We start from the raw sequence: 16,941 nt of genomic DNA, 5'->3' as shown, positions 1-16,941 counted from the left end.
AATGTTTTGAAAGAAAGTATAGCTTTGTTTTATCTACCACTACTATTAACATTTACCTATATTTCCATTGTACCTGTGATGTAACAAGAATTTTCATAAATTCTTATTAAAAGTAGTTTTGTACCAATCGTACTAACTAATTCAATGCTATCGTATTTACTGTACAGCAGACATTGAGATAGTAAAGATTCATTCCGTGAAATGAAAATGAATCGGCTGATTACGCGCCCAAGGGGCCAGGTTGACTTTTTTCTGGACGTCTTTTAATAACATTCCCGTACACGGAATGCGGGTTGGACGATGGAACGGATTTTTATCGGACTTGCGAGGAGAACGAGATTTGAAACAGATTGCATGGCCATAACGGACGGCGCTTAATAAACCCGTCAGACTACGTACCTCATAAACGGCTCCAAGAGGCATGACGAGACAGGCAACCATAAGATCGGCGACAGCCAAGCTGACGATTAAATAATTCGCCACCGATTGCAAATTCCGCTCCAACACGATCGCCGCTATCACGAACAGGTTTCCTGAAACAAACAGTTTTTGATCGTGTTTTGAATTATAATTGACCGCGCTCGATTATACAGAACCATCCAAAAGAAGCTTTACTTGGATACAGCTGTCTGATTAATTTGTTGTTTTATCGTATCGAGTTTAAACATACGAAAATTAGGTATTGAGTGAAATAGGATAGAGAGAAAGATAAACATATGAATATAAAACTGAAGATAAGTGTACAGCGTATACTATTATTAGACCGTGATTGTTTATGAAATTTCAAATTTTTTACAGACACAGGAGAAGGGTTGAAACTTAAATGAAAGTAATGTCTTATTTTTCATTTAAGAGTAGATTTCAGAAAAATTCAAGTCAAGAATTCATTCAAAAGTAATGTCTTGTCTTTTAAATATAATATATACATATATCACTTATACAACGGAAGGTACTTATAAATCAACCCAAAACAGCAGTCCAGTAAAAAATTTTCTTTGCCAGTCAATCTTAAAATTCACCAAACTTCTACCACTGTTCTCTGTATCACTGTTTCCTCTGAGAATATCGACTCATTTTTGTTCCGTTAGAACGCATCTCTGCTGAAACGATCTTCACTTTATAGTTCATATTTTGAAGTGCTGTGTCACGGTAAATAAAATACAGACGCGAAGTCTCGAAACTGTAATAAACGGACTAGACGAATTTCTGTCCAAAACCGAGCGCTTTGATGCTCGCTTTTCCATCGTACCGCTGTGTGTTTTATTACCACGGAAGGAAGAATCGCTACTAGTCGTTATCAAGCCGTTTCATATCAGAGTTTCACAGAGTTCTCTCTATTTTCGCGCTAGACGGCTTTAAATCAGCGATCCAGTTAGTTGCGCGCGATTCTCGGGGCTCGTGTAAATAATTCATAAGCTGATTAGTGAGGATTCTCGAAGAGAACTGGACGGTTCAACTTCTGTGAAACGTTGCGCAGGTATCGTTCGCTCCAATTAAACAATTAACGGGTACACTCAAGATAAGTAGCAGGGTCGTTATGAACAAATGAAAAGATTTTTCGCGAGTGTGATAATAAAGGATAAAATAGGAGAAGCAATTTAAAATTAATTTTAGGATGTCTGAAATATATTTTAATAACTGTCATCATATACCTAACGAAGGGGAATTTAGTACAAGATAAAGGCACGAAATACGCCAAAGAAATATTTGATATTGACTTCATAGAAACAAATTTGTTTATTTAGACAGACACCAAAAAATGTAAATAAACTAAACGGAATACGGATATATACGTATTCGTTATTGAATTAAATCTTATCTCGAAAATGTACATAGTAGCTACATAACTTCAAAGTCACGTGAATTTACAGAAGGATAATATTACTAAATAGGAAAGAATATCTTTTCTCCAACATTTCATACAGGACCTTGAAAGCAAACGACTAAACGTCTACGAGAAATTAAACCTGTAAATCAGATCCAAAGTATTGGCAAGCACGAAATACCAGTGATTTGAAATAAGAGAACCGTCTCTAAGGCCACCTACTAAAATAAGCTCGGCACGGAAGTGGTTAATAATTCCTGGCCGAAGGCCACGCTCCGTTTCCTTCGTGTCAGGGCCAGAATATTTGTCGCGAATCCCGGGCTTCGAACTTGCGAATTTTTAAGCGAAGGACGCGTAATCTCTGGCCGTAATTCCCAGTCAAGTTCATGAAGTTCCCGTCCCCTCTCGGTCCCCATCGCTGTTCTATCGTCGTCCATTCGTCTTCGTCGAGGGCCGTGGTTACACGTGGCGTCGGTCAATGCGGTTTTCGGTAAAGTTCGTTCGCCGTGCGATAGATGTTCGACCAGAAACAGTTCGCTTTACGCTAAAACCGCTCCCAATTAGTTCGTCGACGGTGACGTCGCTTTGAAGGCTTCGTAAACGTTTTGACGATCGTGTAATCAGCTTATTTGTACCGGTAGGTGCTGACCGACAAACGACGACAGACGTCGAAGTCAATTCGTCCGCTTTTCCGAGGGAATGATTCGCCACATCGAATACCTCGGGGCGATTTCGGTCATTAAACGATATTTTTGAAAATTTAATTCACCGGGCGACGGACGGTGTCAATTGTCATCGAACGTGCTCGTTCGACGAATAATTAATGGCTGGAGTGGCGAACAAACGAAGGGGGACGTTTATTCGTTATGAAATGCAAATCAAGTATTTCTAGCAAAACGCGCGAGTTTATATATGAGAGATTCGTATTTAATTACGTGCGAAATGTCTGTTCGAACTGAAATTATGAGGGTGCAGCGGCACGCGTCACGGGGTAATAGTACTTCGTTGGAGTCTGACGTACACGTCCAGAAGTACGTCGGACACCGAAATTGGAATAAGTATTTCAAAATAGGTAAATATCTGTTGATATTATTTTATTTATATATACATTGTTATATACATCAATGAATAGAAAATTTAATTGTTCTTCTATATATTCTATAACCATTGATATTTAAATATATTCAAGAATTAATGTAGACAAATATTTAATACATGAATATTAGCTCCATAGAAATTAATTTTGCACGCAACCAACCCAGTAAACGAAACATTTTCACTTTAACTGTAATAGTCACACGAACCTCGCGTCTACAGTAGGCAGCGTTGAAATTAACGAAGAACAACTGTCTTTATATTTAATTTAATGGACGATGTAACTCAGCACTGGATGCAACGGGTTGCGCAATCAGACGCAAGTTAAATCGGCCTCGGCGCGATTTAAATCAATGTTGAAATTAACGTTACATGCGTCACGTGGCCCGTTAAATGGTTTTCTAGCCCATTTGGACCAACGACAAAGTTAATGACGCGACGGCGCGCGAGAGCATCGCGCAGCCGTCAAACGAAATAACTTTTATATGATCGCGTTCGCTGTTCCAGCTCCCCCTCCGTTTAAATTCTGTTTACGATCGAGAGGTTTGCTAACCGGATACGAAGTCAACAGCGGTTTAAATCACTTCGGAGTGTGCGATCGGGTCCGTGCCACGCGCAGCGATAAAACCGTATTTGGCGAGCCGAACGGACGCATTCGCGTCTATTTTATTTCATTTCTGACTTGTCCGTTCGCCGAATCGTTTGACTGCGGAAATCGCGGCCCAAGGCGCCGCTGGTGTTTCACGGTTCCGTTAATTCACAGAACAAGCACGAAGCATTGAATACAAGGAACAACAACAAAAATCGAATAATTATGCGCGTTTTACGTATACGCGTGTAAAGTTTATTCGTGTACACGCTCGAAATTTTGATGCGTCGGTTACGACGCTCGCGATTAGCGCGATGGCGATAATGCAATAATGGTTACATACCAATCGAGTCGAATCGCGAACGAAGTTAAAGGAACTTTCCATCCCCGGGCTAATTCACGGTTTATCTGGCGCGGCCGGGGGAACGTTTTGAAACATCAAATACGATTAGAAAGTTCGGCAGAAAACTGATACGATTACTGGCCAGCGACTAACTAAGGTGCAGCCTCTCGGAGTTCTTCGGTATGCATATTCATACGGCCAGGAATGCTTCGCGTTTTCACAGAGTAGTCTCACTGTAAATTCTGTTATTAGTGCAGTTCACTGGCTATATAACGGTCCGCTGAACACCGCGCGGATGGTATACCTGTGTCCAAATTAGGGTAATTACACGAGTACTTGACAACGAGCAAATCGCTCAAAGTAACGACGTATCGCAATTTTCGCGTAAACGGGAGCGATGCTTTCGCGTTACGCGTTTAATCAAGAATTACTGCTTTTCGCATTCGGGCATATTACTTTCTCAAAAGACATCGGGTAACGATCTGAAACTTCGAGATGGAATAAAAATGAATGTCTTTGAATTAGTTAAACATTTATAATGTATACAGTAATATTTAGTATTCGGTATTCAATTGATAACAAACACGGTTCAGAATAAGCATTCATTGAAGACATTAATCGCGAGAAATTTTTCTATATATCGATATCTATTGGTTAGAACAACTATATTTTTTATAAAAAAATATGGTAGAGTATCGAATTCTGAATAAAAAAGTATCGATCTTTATTCATTCTCAACCTTTATTACTTGATAATTTTCTTCCCGTAATATCAAGTTGGAGATTCAACCTTATCACCGATTTCCACAGGATCCATGCAGAGTTGAAATTTGCTTTATTTTTAAAGAAACTTACTACCCAATTTGAAAATCACCAGCTTAAAGAGATGGCATAGAGAGGGCATAGCGACCTGTACTTCTTTAAATAATATAAAACACTTACAAAACTGAACCAGCTCGCCAAGTCTCACGATAAAATTCAGACAAATGGCCGGTACCATTTGATATCGCTGGGATTCTCTCCTCGAGCGAGAGCTTTAGAAACGGCAACCGGAAGAATAGAATTTTAAACAAGCACCGACAGCTCTCTTCTCCGACCGAGGTTTGAAATTCTTCGGACAATACTTCGCAGACACGCGTGACGTCTCCACGGTTTAAAATTCATAAGCAGGCTTGAGCCAGCGGTCTCGTCTCGAATAAACGATACATTTATCGAAATGAATTCCCCGGATGCGAAGGAATCGCTTGTGCGCGCTCGTTCGGGCGTTCGTCGAAACTGCGCGCCGGAAATGCCCTGTCATATTTATTTCCGGGCAGAGTGGCCCATCCGCCAGCTCGCTTTAACTTCCAACGACGGCCGGATTTCGAGGTAACCGAATTCTCGCCGCTCTGCAATCTCCAGTCATCTTAAATAAACGTTTCGGAAAAAGGTCCGCGGCGAATACTTCCGCGAGCTGCACCGAATTCTTCCAGGGCCGAGACTTACGTCTCGCAACTTTTCCGCCTTAAAGAATCCTCGGTCCAACGGGGCGGTTTGCTCGGTCTAATTAAACTAAACTTCGTTGTTGCCCCGTACCGTCTCGGCTCATATTTTCAGTTGGGGAACTCTATTGTTCTTCCGCGTCCGTGTTCATCCCTCTGGGCTTTCCCAATATCCTTCGCGATTTTCTTCGACCGCCCCGAACAGCCACCGTTTGTCATTTTTAACTGTTATTAGGGCGCTGCCCGAGCCCCGTCCGAAAGACAAATATTTATCTTTTCGAAACTCGTGGTACTTGGAATCAAAGTACGCGACGTTCTTGCGTCCTATAAAATCCACTGTTGTTTTCGAGGTAAAGTTTTCAGCATTTATACTTTTATGTCTTCGCAACTGAATTTAAAGGGGTTACAATTAATTTGAAAATGTATCTTTGATAGATATCGTTAATTGTAACGTATGCTTAGCGTCTTCACGCCCTTGGTCACATATGTGGACGTTCAGTTTTTCATAATCGTAATTAATGTCAGTAATAAAAAGAACAAAAATCTGATGATAACTTATTCACTACAGAATCTCTTAACAAGAGGAGTAAACATCTTATGATTTTCCAACTTAACAATTTTACTTCTTCGTAGGTTGCCATTTTTCACATCCAAAATTCGTACTTGGCTTTGTTATAAGAATTTCTGTTCGTCTGAGAATAACCGGATGGCCTTATTTGAATTAACTGGTGAACTCTAACTTCTTTTTAGCGATTTCCAATGAAAATTACACCTGAAGAATATTTTTCTTAAAAGTCACTCTGGCTTCGCGTAAAGGGAATAGAAAGCTCGTCGGACAGATGAGCGACGGTTATCCTTAACGATGAGGATTATATTGCACGTTAAAACCGAACGTCACTTTAATAAAATAAAATGTACAGTATCAAAGAACTCCACTGCTTACGAGTGTCCCTAATATCTGTATTCAGGAACGAAAGACACCGAAGCCAGTCCGATGGAAACTCAATCTTGCTGATCTTCGTCGTCGATGAAAGAGATTCATGTTTATTAAATCCTGCGATACGAATCGCAGAACTTTCCCGATTACAAATGAAAAGATCGTTGCTTGGTCAGGAACCAACCCGTCAGGAAATCACCGTCTTCCTTTAATACGTGATACCTCTTCCGAGAGGCAGAACGTCTCTTCGTGCCAAGGATAGGAGAGATAGGCGGCGAGTTCCATATATCGACCGCGTCTCTCTATACGTTTACGATGGTCGAGTAAAAAGAAGGTAGTTTAGTCGTCCTGGACCCTGAATGGCCTATTTAAGCTGTATAGAAAAGAATCGTAAACCTTTATGCCACGCCATACTGCCTTGCCATCCCCTTCGCGTATTATCATCCGACGCAGGAGAATCAAGCCTAGGTCGGTGTCGTGATAACCCACGACTACGTGGATATCATCGCGCACACCTAGCGAATCCGAGACTTCCATCGTTTCAATATCAAAAAATAATATTCCGTTGCGAAACTGAACTCTCCGACATCATTGAATCGTTTGCTTTTTGGTTCCTCTTGGTTTGATTAGGAGAACAAATCGTAATTATTGCTATGAATTTGAACTCCTCCATACTTTACTCGATAGTTTTCATAGATAGTTGTGTTATTATCACAACATTGATATTATACAATATTTATTTTTTCTAGTGGAATCGTTTTCAGATTAATGTTAACTCATCGATAAAGCTGATTAGTATGACACCAGCATTAATAAATAATTTCTTCTTATATAATAGAGATTTTAACAAATAAACGTCTGTAGTGCTTTATCAACGATACTAACGGAATAAGCAGCATTTATTCGAGTTTATTATTTAATTTCATACTTGTCATCCAACTCTATCTGGTTTCGCTTCGCTGGGAGGTCCGGTTGTAAAATTTAAAACTCTGATTAAACCATAATATTGACTCGGGTCTGAGAGGATCGCGGCTTTAATTGCATCTGAATATGACTTCGACTCAGCTCCAATTTGCCGGGAGAACGTGTTTGCGGATCCTTGCGCTTTTGCTCGACCACCTTGTTATTATCTGGATTACTTCGAAAAGCAAACTGTATATGGAAATGTAGCGGAAGGTTTCAGAATAGCGGTTTCCTCTCGAAAGAAGGTGATGATGGTATTAGGCTGCTGCATAAGTTTGTCAAAGTACGACCAAAGTTTCCTAGTTACGAACAATTATCACAATCATAAGCGTTCGAAGATAGAAAATCTTAAATTTAGAAATAAAAATCTATTTCAATTGTTTTCACTCATAATATTGTAAGTGACACATATTATCTCCTAATAAGTTATTCGTCAAGATCTCTTCAAACTTGTACGATACGATGGCACTGTCACTGTTCAGTCTACCTGGCAGTGAATGGGTTAAACAAGAAAATACAGGTTTCAAATCTGAACCGGCCCAACAAAGAATCATACATCAAATGACGCAATTGCGTTGTCCCATTTCCGATCATCCACGCAAGATTCGTTCGAGGCAATTTTCGATACAGTAAATGTTTACAGTGCCGTCAAAGTGGTTCTGATTGGTCGTGCCTCTATGTGTAAACGAAATCAAACAAACAGATATTCTAAATACGGATCCGTTTGTTCGATCGGCCCGTAGCCGGCCAGCGTTGCGTTTTAGACGGGCTTCCGGGATTCAGTGCTCGTACATCACCGGGTCGTTCAACGGTTCGCTAATGACGAGACGAACACGGTAATGAAATAAATTAATTAACCGCTATTATAGGGGTTGCTGATGCGAATGAGCGTGATCACACGCAGGGGAATATCGTTGTTCGGCGCTGCAGCGACGCGATACCTGTTCGTGATTATTATTACGCCGGAATCGCTGTTCGGTGGTCGTTTCGTTTTATTCTCATATTTTCCAGAACGTTCGCGGAAGTTCCGCGACACGCCGCCGGAAACTGCGAAGTTGCTACTGCTGTGCCGATGGTGGCCCCGGTAATTGCCTTTTCAAAGTATTGACCGCAACGTCCAAGTTTGAAGGTCCACCGAATTTGCACGGTAAAACGCCGGCGTGCGGTGGTACCGTTTGCCCCTACAGAATTTGTGGGAAAATATAAGAAAATTGATTCGTGAGTTTAAGGATATATTTGTTTGATAAGCTGAAGTGTGCAATTATTTGTAAAAAGGGACGAAGGTAGAATTGTGCAAAATTTAAGTGTATGTTTTCTTCGATCTATAGTGGTTGTGTTAAATTAGTGGCTTGATAATAATATAGCGATGGAAAAATTGTACTGGCCGAGAAATGTTGGGAGTCGATATTAGTTAATGCTTAGAAAAGTGAATGAAATCGTATAATTGTATACATCCCGTCCAGAAGCATATGAAAACTTCTTAAATTGGAATAAAATTAACGAATCTTGTAAAACAGCCTAAAATTTTTTGTTAAAATATCGACATATTAGCATGTGACCTGAAAGTCACACGAGTCCATAGAGTGTTAAATTTTCTTTTTATTAATGCGTATATGCTTTTAAAACATCTTTTACTAATCTTGGCAACCTAGCTATTAATTTCTTCATCGTATCCGAAGTAACATTATTCCATTAGTCATATACTGTCTCGCCATGAACATTTTATTCTGAAAAATTTAAGATTTAATTAAATGAAAGATTTAATCTCATTTTTAATCTGAAAAAACCAATCACCTCCTTAGCCATCCACCGAGTATTTCATAAAGTTTAATGGAAATTTCCCCCGACTTCGCAGCCATTTCGCCCAAACAAGGCAATTCAGCGCACCCCCCAAAAATTCAATTTGAATACCATTCGAGTTTCGGCGAAATTCGAAAATTGCCTTTTAACCGAATTCTCTTTTTCAATTTCGGTATGTTTTCGTGCTTCGTTATTCCGGGGGAGTTTCGTTCTATAAAAATCGCCGTTAGTAGGGGACCCCGGGATCAATTGCAACAGAGGCACTTTGTTTTTTCTATTTCTTGAGCTAATTTGAAACTAACGTAGGTTAGACTGTACAGTGGCAACTTTAATAATTAAACAGTCTGCCATTTGGGCTAATCGTGTTTGTTATATGGAATCAGCAATCTTGTTTCATAAATATGTTCAAAGTGGATTTCGCAAGCTTCTATTTTTATTCGTCGCTGTAACGTTAAGGGTGTATTTTCAAACCTCTGGGACGATGAAAGCAGTATAGGTAAATGTGCATTTATGTGTATTACGATCGAGTGGAAATGTGTTATGGTTCTTGACTTTTAGTACGAATAATAAAATATATTTTAGTGTTACGGGAAAAAATTCAGGCTTGTTGCATATTTTATTATATATTTAAATGTTTATTACACGTATGTGTAATGTACAAGCCTTCACATATATATTGGAATATTATAGAAAAAAATAAGTAAATATTCAGGCTAACGTATAACATATTTCATTACATATTTAAACGTTTATTACTGGGTACTCGTAACATTTTACAATCTTTTAGATCTCCACAGTACAGATACGTATTACAAAACCACTCCAGTTCTGTTTGCGTCGAACGGGGGCGCGAAAGGAATGCCGTTAGCCGACAAGCTGGACATAGAACAAAAAATATAATTAACAATCCTTTTTCGCGCTGTCCGTAATCTCGCTAGTCTTTCTCAGCGACACGATCGCGTTAAGGACGTTCTTTGTCGCTCTTTCCCTGGACACTCTTTCGCCGTAGGAAATCCTGCTTCCCTTTGAGACAGCTAGAAATTAAGTGATCTGCATCGCGTCTGCAGCTTATCAAACAGATTATTCGTACACTTTGAAAAGGGGTGGAAGGAGTGGGGTGATCAGCGAATACTCGTTATCTTTCTAATCTCGTTATCTTTCTAGCTCCTGCTCCACTCATTAAATTCTACCGAGCCAGTGTCGTTTCGCGAGACGCTCGTCTCCATTCGATTAACGTAATTAACGTGCACGAGCTCGTGAAATCCGGGGATCTTGTTTCGGTATCTGATGCGTCATAACAGCATCATATTAGTCCGAATTTCAGGGACGTTACGTATCTGGGGAAATTTAGGCAAACGTCGAAGTTTATTCGCGAGATTTCCTTCCACTAGGAACATTTCTTATTTTATTAGGACACTAATGAGAATGAAGTTTTTTTATGGATAAATTGAATTATCTATCGACAGTTATCAGCCATAAGAATGGTAAAGCAAAGTAACCTTGTTCGTAGATGCTTAAGTATTACTTTTTATAGTTCAGTCATGCTGGATGTAAGTATGAAAATATTTTTATTGGTTTGATTTGAACACATGAGTTTTCTATACATGTTTCAAAGACTGCTGTGTTTATTGAAAATGGTTATTATTGAAGCGTTCATTATGTAGAAATAATTATAAACAGTATCATTTATATTTTAATAATTTTAAATATATATGTTTTAATAATATACATTAATGTATATTATAAAATTTCGTTTAATTTAGTAATATATATTTATATTTTATACGTAATTATAAATTTATTTGTAACAACTTAATATACGTGTATATGCAAGAAATCAGGTTTATAAAAATATTTTCGTGATGTCCATTCTAGTCCAGAACTGGGCCACTTATGACAATTTAGAAACACGCGAAAACATCGTTTTAGTATCGTCATGTTATTAAGTACGTTCGATAAAAAAATAAATTTCCATCGAAGAAGTACCAGGACTTTCCAAAAGTCTGCAACAACCCCGGAAAGAAATTTGCATAACGCCATGTAAGGGCTGCAACGGTTTACGAGTCGAATGTCAAAGTATATTCTCGGGGTTTCCCCCTCCTCTACTCGTAAAACGTTTCACTTTATCGCGCTACTAACGTTGCCGTTTAGCTATCGTATTTTTTCGACCGCATTAAAAACACGTTCCCGATCGGGGAAACTTCATGAAATTGTAATCGCACCATTAGCCGGTGTTCGATAACGCCGACGACTTATTCCCAACTTCAGTTCATTGTTTCTCAACGTGAGCAATACTACTCCCTGATAAGCGAGTGACACCTTAAAGTAATCGGTTTGACTATCTATTTTTGAGGGTGACGACGCGTCACTTTATATGAGTGAATCCTGAATAATAATTTGATACATTTCACTCGCTGTGGATAAAAATTCGAGCATTAATTATGGCACTTCTAACTTCATATTTAATTGAAACGAGTTTCAGTGCTGTTCTGAACAAAAGCCACATTTTCGGGAGGATTATTACACAATTTTAATCTCTTAAAAATTAGAGGGGGCAAATTAAAAAGCGAATCTGACGAAGTGGACGTTTAGATCAAAAAGATCTCTTTGGGCGAGTGCTTGCAAAAATCCTAAACGATCTCGTTCGTGTAGGTTCGTGCGCGGACGCGTTACGCGGTCAGAGCTAGTCTCGTCATTCTCTATAATATATTGCACGCTGCGGAAACGCGTCGGGTTTAAATTAATCTCCTATTGTACACGCGTGCTACGAAGCTACACGGAGACAAGACAACGACATCATTAGATCAGTCGACGGGCTGCGTGGGCTGTTTCCGTCCTCGCATTGTAACCTAAGGGACCACAATTAATTGATCACGCAGAATTGACAGCAACTTTTCTTCGAAATTCTTTAGGGACCATGTGGCCCTTGACTAAGTATAGTTGTACTTTGTGAATTTTAGGTTGGAACTTTTGATTCGTGGAAACATTATTAAAAGTCTACTATGAAGATATAAATATACAAAATATTGTAATATAGGATATAAAATATAATATAAAATGTATTATACAGGGTGTCCCAAAACTCTCCTAAGAGGCGTAGAGGTGTGAATTTTAAAAAATTACAGCTTATAGGGGATGATAAGACGGAACTTTTCTATATCATACGACGTTTATTCATACGACGTTTAGTTTCAGAGATAAAAATTGAAAACTTAGACCTTTTTCCTGAAATTCATCTTTTGCAACGAACTTGTAACATTTCAATTTTTATTTTCGAAACTAAGCGTCCTACGAATAAACTATAAATCTAAAAAAAGTTTCGTCTCATCATCCCCTATAAGCTGATATTTTTTGAAATTGATTTAACGAATACAAAGATTTCTCTGAGCTCATTTCTCGGAGGCGTATATACACGCCCTTTGCAGTCAAAGGGCTAAAAATTATTTCAAGATGTTCCTTGCTACTTCGGTGAAACATGATGAGATTTAAAGACTCGATACTTCCAAGAATAATCTGTCCTCAAATACCTCTAATTTAAATCTTTTCCTTCCATTGTAGGAAGCTTACAATCATTTATGATTATTGTCTCATTAGTGTTGCATTGACTTCTGTCTCTAGCATACAGGACCTTGGCATATATTTGCTTTAAATCTCACTTTTCCTAATTACATTGCGAAGGTTGCTTCCACTGCATGCAAAACCTTGGGCTTTATTCCAGATATTTTATAACCATCACGTTTTTGATATTATTGCCACGTTGTTTCATAGTAGTATTCAGTATAACAGATTATCACATGAATTTCCATCTAATTTAACAAGAATGATATTTTTTCGTAGGAAGCTTCGTTTTCGTAAAAATAAATCGAATGGTTTGGCTAACCATGTCTGACCACGACTGGCCAGTTCTACTAATTCTGGCATTGTCTAATGTACCAGAAGTCTTCTATGCAAACTGCAATTTTTTAAATGATTACAACTAATCGAAACGGACACTAACATAAAAGAAGCAACATAAATTAGCAACATGAGTAGAAATGGCGAGTAATGGTCAGACACGCTGGTCAAGTCGTACACGTGCTCCAAGGAGATTCAAGATAAATTTTCTCAAAATTGAAAGCTCAAATTAAAAGACTCTGTTGCTCATTTTCGATTTATTTTTTCCTCGCAAAATCATCTATATATATATAAGAATGAAGTCCTGACTGATTACAATCAACGTCCAGGCTAACCCCTTGAACCTAGAAAGTTAAAATTTTGCACAGAGGTTTCCTTTATGATGTATACAAAGAATAAGAAAGGATATTTCGAATATTCAACCCATAAGAGGTTAAAAGGGGTTGCAACGTCGGTATTCCACGCGGATGAAATCGCGGGATGCAGCTAGTAAATAAATAAGAAACGTCATCCCAGACGTCTCTGGCACCGTGGAAACGAAACGATTCTCGCCGATATCAATCCAACCCTCCGTGGATCCTGAATTTCGCGCCTTAAATCAATCCCGATGCTAACTGCGGCGGAGTCTATCCTCGAAGCCTCTTCGCAGACGTGTCTGAACGCAATTACGGTTTTCTCGGGTCGAGCAACACTTTCGAGAACGTACGGTTCGATAGAACTGACGCGGACCTGAAGAGAAAACCAAATTGCCAACAAGTTTCGCCGCATATCCGACTTCGATGCCTCGTAATGTTTCGCGATACGTCACTCTCGACCCCCGATATTTTACTCGCGATATCTTTTTTCATAAAACTTGCGCGCCCTCGGAGAGACAGAGGCGGGCTGTCGAAAACAAATAAAAGTTTGCCGTACCTGTTCCGACAACCTATCGAGTATCTCTTCGAGTCTCGCGACGAGAAATGAGAAAAAATGAAGAAGAATCGAAATCGGAGAAACTCGACAACGGTGACGTGGATCGGGAAGATCGAGCACTAAAGCCCCGAGGATGATGGAGACGTTCGCGAATTCTATTTGCCGCTGGAGCTTTAGATGTCAATTTTGGGCTACTATTTTTACAGGTGCCAGGACGATACAATTAGAAGAATTCAGGGTAAATTAGATTCTCTTATTTGAAATTCTCTTAGTTAAAATTATTTCCAGAGGTTCCGCCAAGAACATTTACAAGTGGAATTGTTCGCTAAATCTGCTATTCGATCATGTTTATTACACGTGGGAATTATTACGTTTAAAAATAGAGTCAATGTAATTTAATTATAAAATGCTGTTGTCCAGAGAACGAGGAGAATTATAACGTAATATTATAAATAGTATCGCGTGAAGATATGCAAAATTTGCACTGACAAGGTAAAACAGGGTATAAAATCGTTTCTGTTGTTGTAATAACCACTAATTTATACTTTTCACTCTAATTTAACTTCTTTCTTAATATAATTCTTGTTAACCTTTTATCGACCTTGGTTCGATTGAATAATTAAAAAGGAGTACAATAGAAGAAAAAGTGGAATAAAGAATGCTCACCGACAACTGTGACGAGTATCAGAAGACCGAGGACCAAAGCTCTGAGGATGATCGAGGCGTCGGTGAAGACCAGACCATCCGCGGACGAGTTTCCAGCCTGGTTGACGTGTTCCTCCATGACGTCCGAGATATACACGTGTTCTCTCTGTCCTGGCTGGGTCTTCAATGTCCGCTGGTTATCATCTCGTTAAATAATGTACCATGGTCCGCCGTCAGGAGCAGAACCGCGGATATGAATCTTCTATTCCCGGCGACCTTGGCCGGCCCTGCTCCCCGAGACGGAGTTAATGTCTGCCCGTTGAAACTTTAATACGCACGTCATTGGACGACTTTCTTACTTTTCCCTCGGGAACCACCGCCGGCATCTATTTCGCGGAGATAACACGACCCACGCTCGCAGGGAACGTACAACCCCTTTGAACTCGAGCGTCCCGGCGTCGACTGTGCCTGCAACAACAATAGAGATAATCAGGTTCTGCTTCAACTTTCTCATTCAAATTCTAAGCAATTTTTTGTTTGTCTCGTATGAATGGTTCGAATCTCAGGTTTCATTTGGTACAGTCGGACTGATCGTTAATATAGACAGCGAATAAATCGGGAGTAGATTGTGGAGGTTTATGCAAATTCGTATCTTTGTGGATGTAAAGTATGTTTTGAGTTGTAAATATTGGAACTTGTATTTTATATTTTATGTTTGATATATTTATGTATTCGTTCGGATCCTCGTATATTTTCGTATATTTATATTCCTCAGAGATACATAAATATCTGTTGCGTTATTATGACCAACGATGTTCAGCAGCCAACAGCTGTGATAAGTATAACTGAATTTGATTCAGTGTTGATCAATGTACTTTAGACCCTCGTCGTTATTGAAAGTAATTATTATACGATATTTGGTCTATCAAAACGCATAGTAGTATAAAATATGAAAATCTGGTGTCTTATCTATTTACAATCTTTATGAATTTTTATATTATCCTACGTTCCTATGAATCGAATATTGTCAAGATCTCTGTAAACTTGCACATCATTCAGCTCTCGTATCGTAAATCCAGCAAACAAATTCTCTCCCTGGATATTCAAAAACAGTAACAAATTTTCGTAACCTGGAGAGTCTGTAATCTCCATGGCTCTGTAAAGGCAAAGGAAATACGAAAGCTCGTTTGCGCAAAGAAATTTGCCTTTTCCTTAGGCCCATTAAAGGTTAAGAGGACATAGAGGAGGACTCGTAAAGATGCGCCAGATAAAGCAGGGCACTTTGGCACGTTATTAAGTAAATTTTACGGCTGTTCGTTCGACAATGAACTGCGCAGCCTCTCTCGGAGACGCGTCGCAGGATACTTGGGTTTATAGCGCGCTCTCGATTTTTCCCTGACGATTCCTTTTTTGTAACCTGTTCTCGTTTCGCTGTCAAACTGCGAGAGTTTTTATATTAACGAATGCTATCATCGTTTCGTTAATGGCAAACGCTTCGCGTCGTCACGGAAGCTATTCGAATTAAATATCTCTAGAGAAACACGAGCCGAGAGAACTCCACTCGAGAACCAATTGTAAGTTCAATTTCAAATTATTGAAATTATTAGTTAGTTAGTTGAAATTAGTGCACAAAGTGGATCGTGTAATTGGCCCAGGTCATAGACTAAGGAAAATAAAAAAGAATGGTAGGTAAAGCTAATATGGTACGAAAACATATTTCTGTAAGTCCGTCGATGCCCTTGCAATGTTCGAAAATCGAATACGTTTGGAGATGTTTCATTTATTTCTAGTTGTAACAAATTAACCAAAAATTTGGGAGGATACTGGTTCACCGATATAACGAGTACACGTGCTGGTACACAGAAAATCTTGATCTTAAGAGGAGTACGAGCAATCAAGCGAGATATAGTATCAACGTGTAGGGGTGAAATACTCAATACGTGTCTTATCAGCCCATGTTCTTTAACCTTCTTCGAATCTACCTCGCCCTACTTGGATAATATGAATCTACTCTCCCTTGATGGGCTTTCACAAAAATTAAGTATATTTCCACCTTGCATTCATGAATGCTGAATAATCAAAATGATGAATATTTAAGTGATAGTAATACATGATGGAAATTATCACTAGGTCATTATAAACCTGTGCTTCGATCACCGCCAATAATCACGACTTTTATTATAAAATAAAACTTCGTACAGTGTGAAGTTTTCTACGATCACGGAAAATGCTTAACCCTTTGTTCACCTTACATTTCGTTGAGTTTCGAACTAATCGTAGCGACATTGGTTTATAAATAGGTTCCTAAACTGGTACACTTCGAAGTAGCAGTAAGATATTTTATGATCACGAGTTTCGAATCGTAGTAGAAAAAGGTTCAGTCGTCGAAATTGTTAGCCCTTTGTAATGAACTTGTCGTCTGTCAATTTTGCAAGTAACGTGCGCAATCGTTCTATTT

General features: G+C 39.0%; 1 protein-coding gene across 2 annotated transcripts in view; it reads right to left on the bottom strand.

Moving 5' to 3' along the window:
- The window catches only part of LOC128887225 (5-hydroxytryptamine receptor 2B-like), a 171,031-nt gene that overhangs the window by 32,846 nt on the left and 121,244 nt on the right, over nt 1–16,941 (bottom strand). For both annotated transcript variants that reach the window (XM_054142901.1, XM_054142902.1), the window contains 2 exons: nt 14,505–14,951; nt 400–533 (listed from right to left, as the gene is read on the bottom strand). In XM_054142901.1, coding sequence (XP_053998876.1) covers nt 400–533; nt 14,505–14,622 — 252 coding nt within the window. In that variant the 5' untranslated portion in view covers nt 14,623–14,951. The remainder of the gene's footprint in view (nt 1–399; nt 534–14,504; nt 14,952–16,941) is intronic.

This window comes from Hylaeus anthracinus, unplaced genomic scaffold, assembly GCF_026225885.1.
Source record: "Hylaeus anthracinus isolate JK02 unplaced genomic scaffold, UHH_iyHylAnth1.0_haploid 11985, whole genome shotgun sequence".
NCBI lineage: Eukaryota > Metazoa > Arthropoda > Insecta > Hymenoptera > Colletidae > Hylaeus > Hylaeus anthracinus.
Note: the sequence above shows the minus strand (reverse complement) of the source record. Positions and strands in the feature narration are given on the sequence as shown.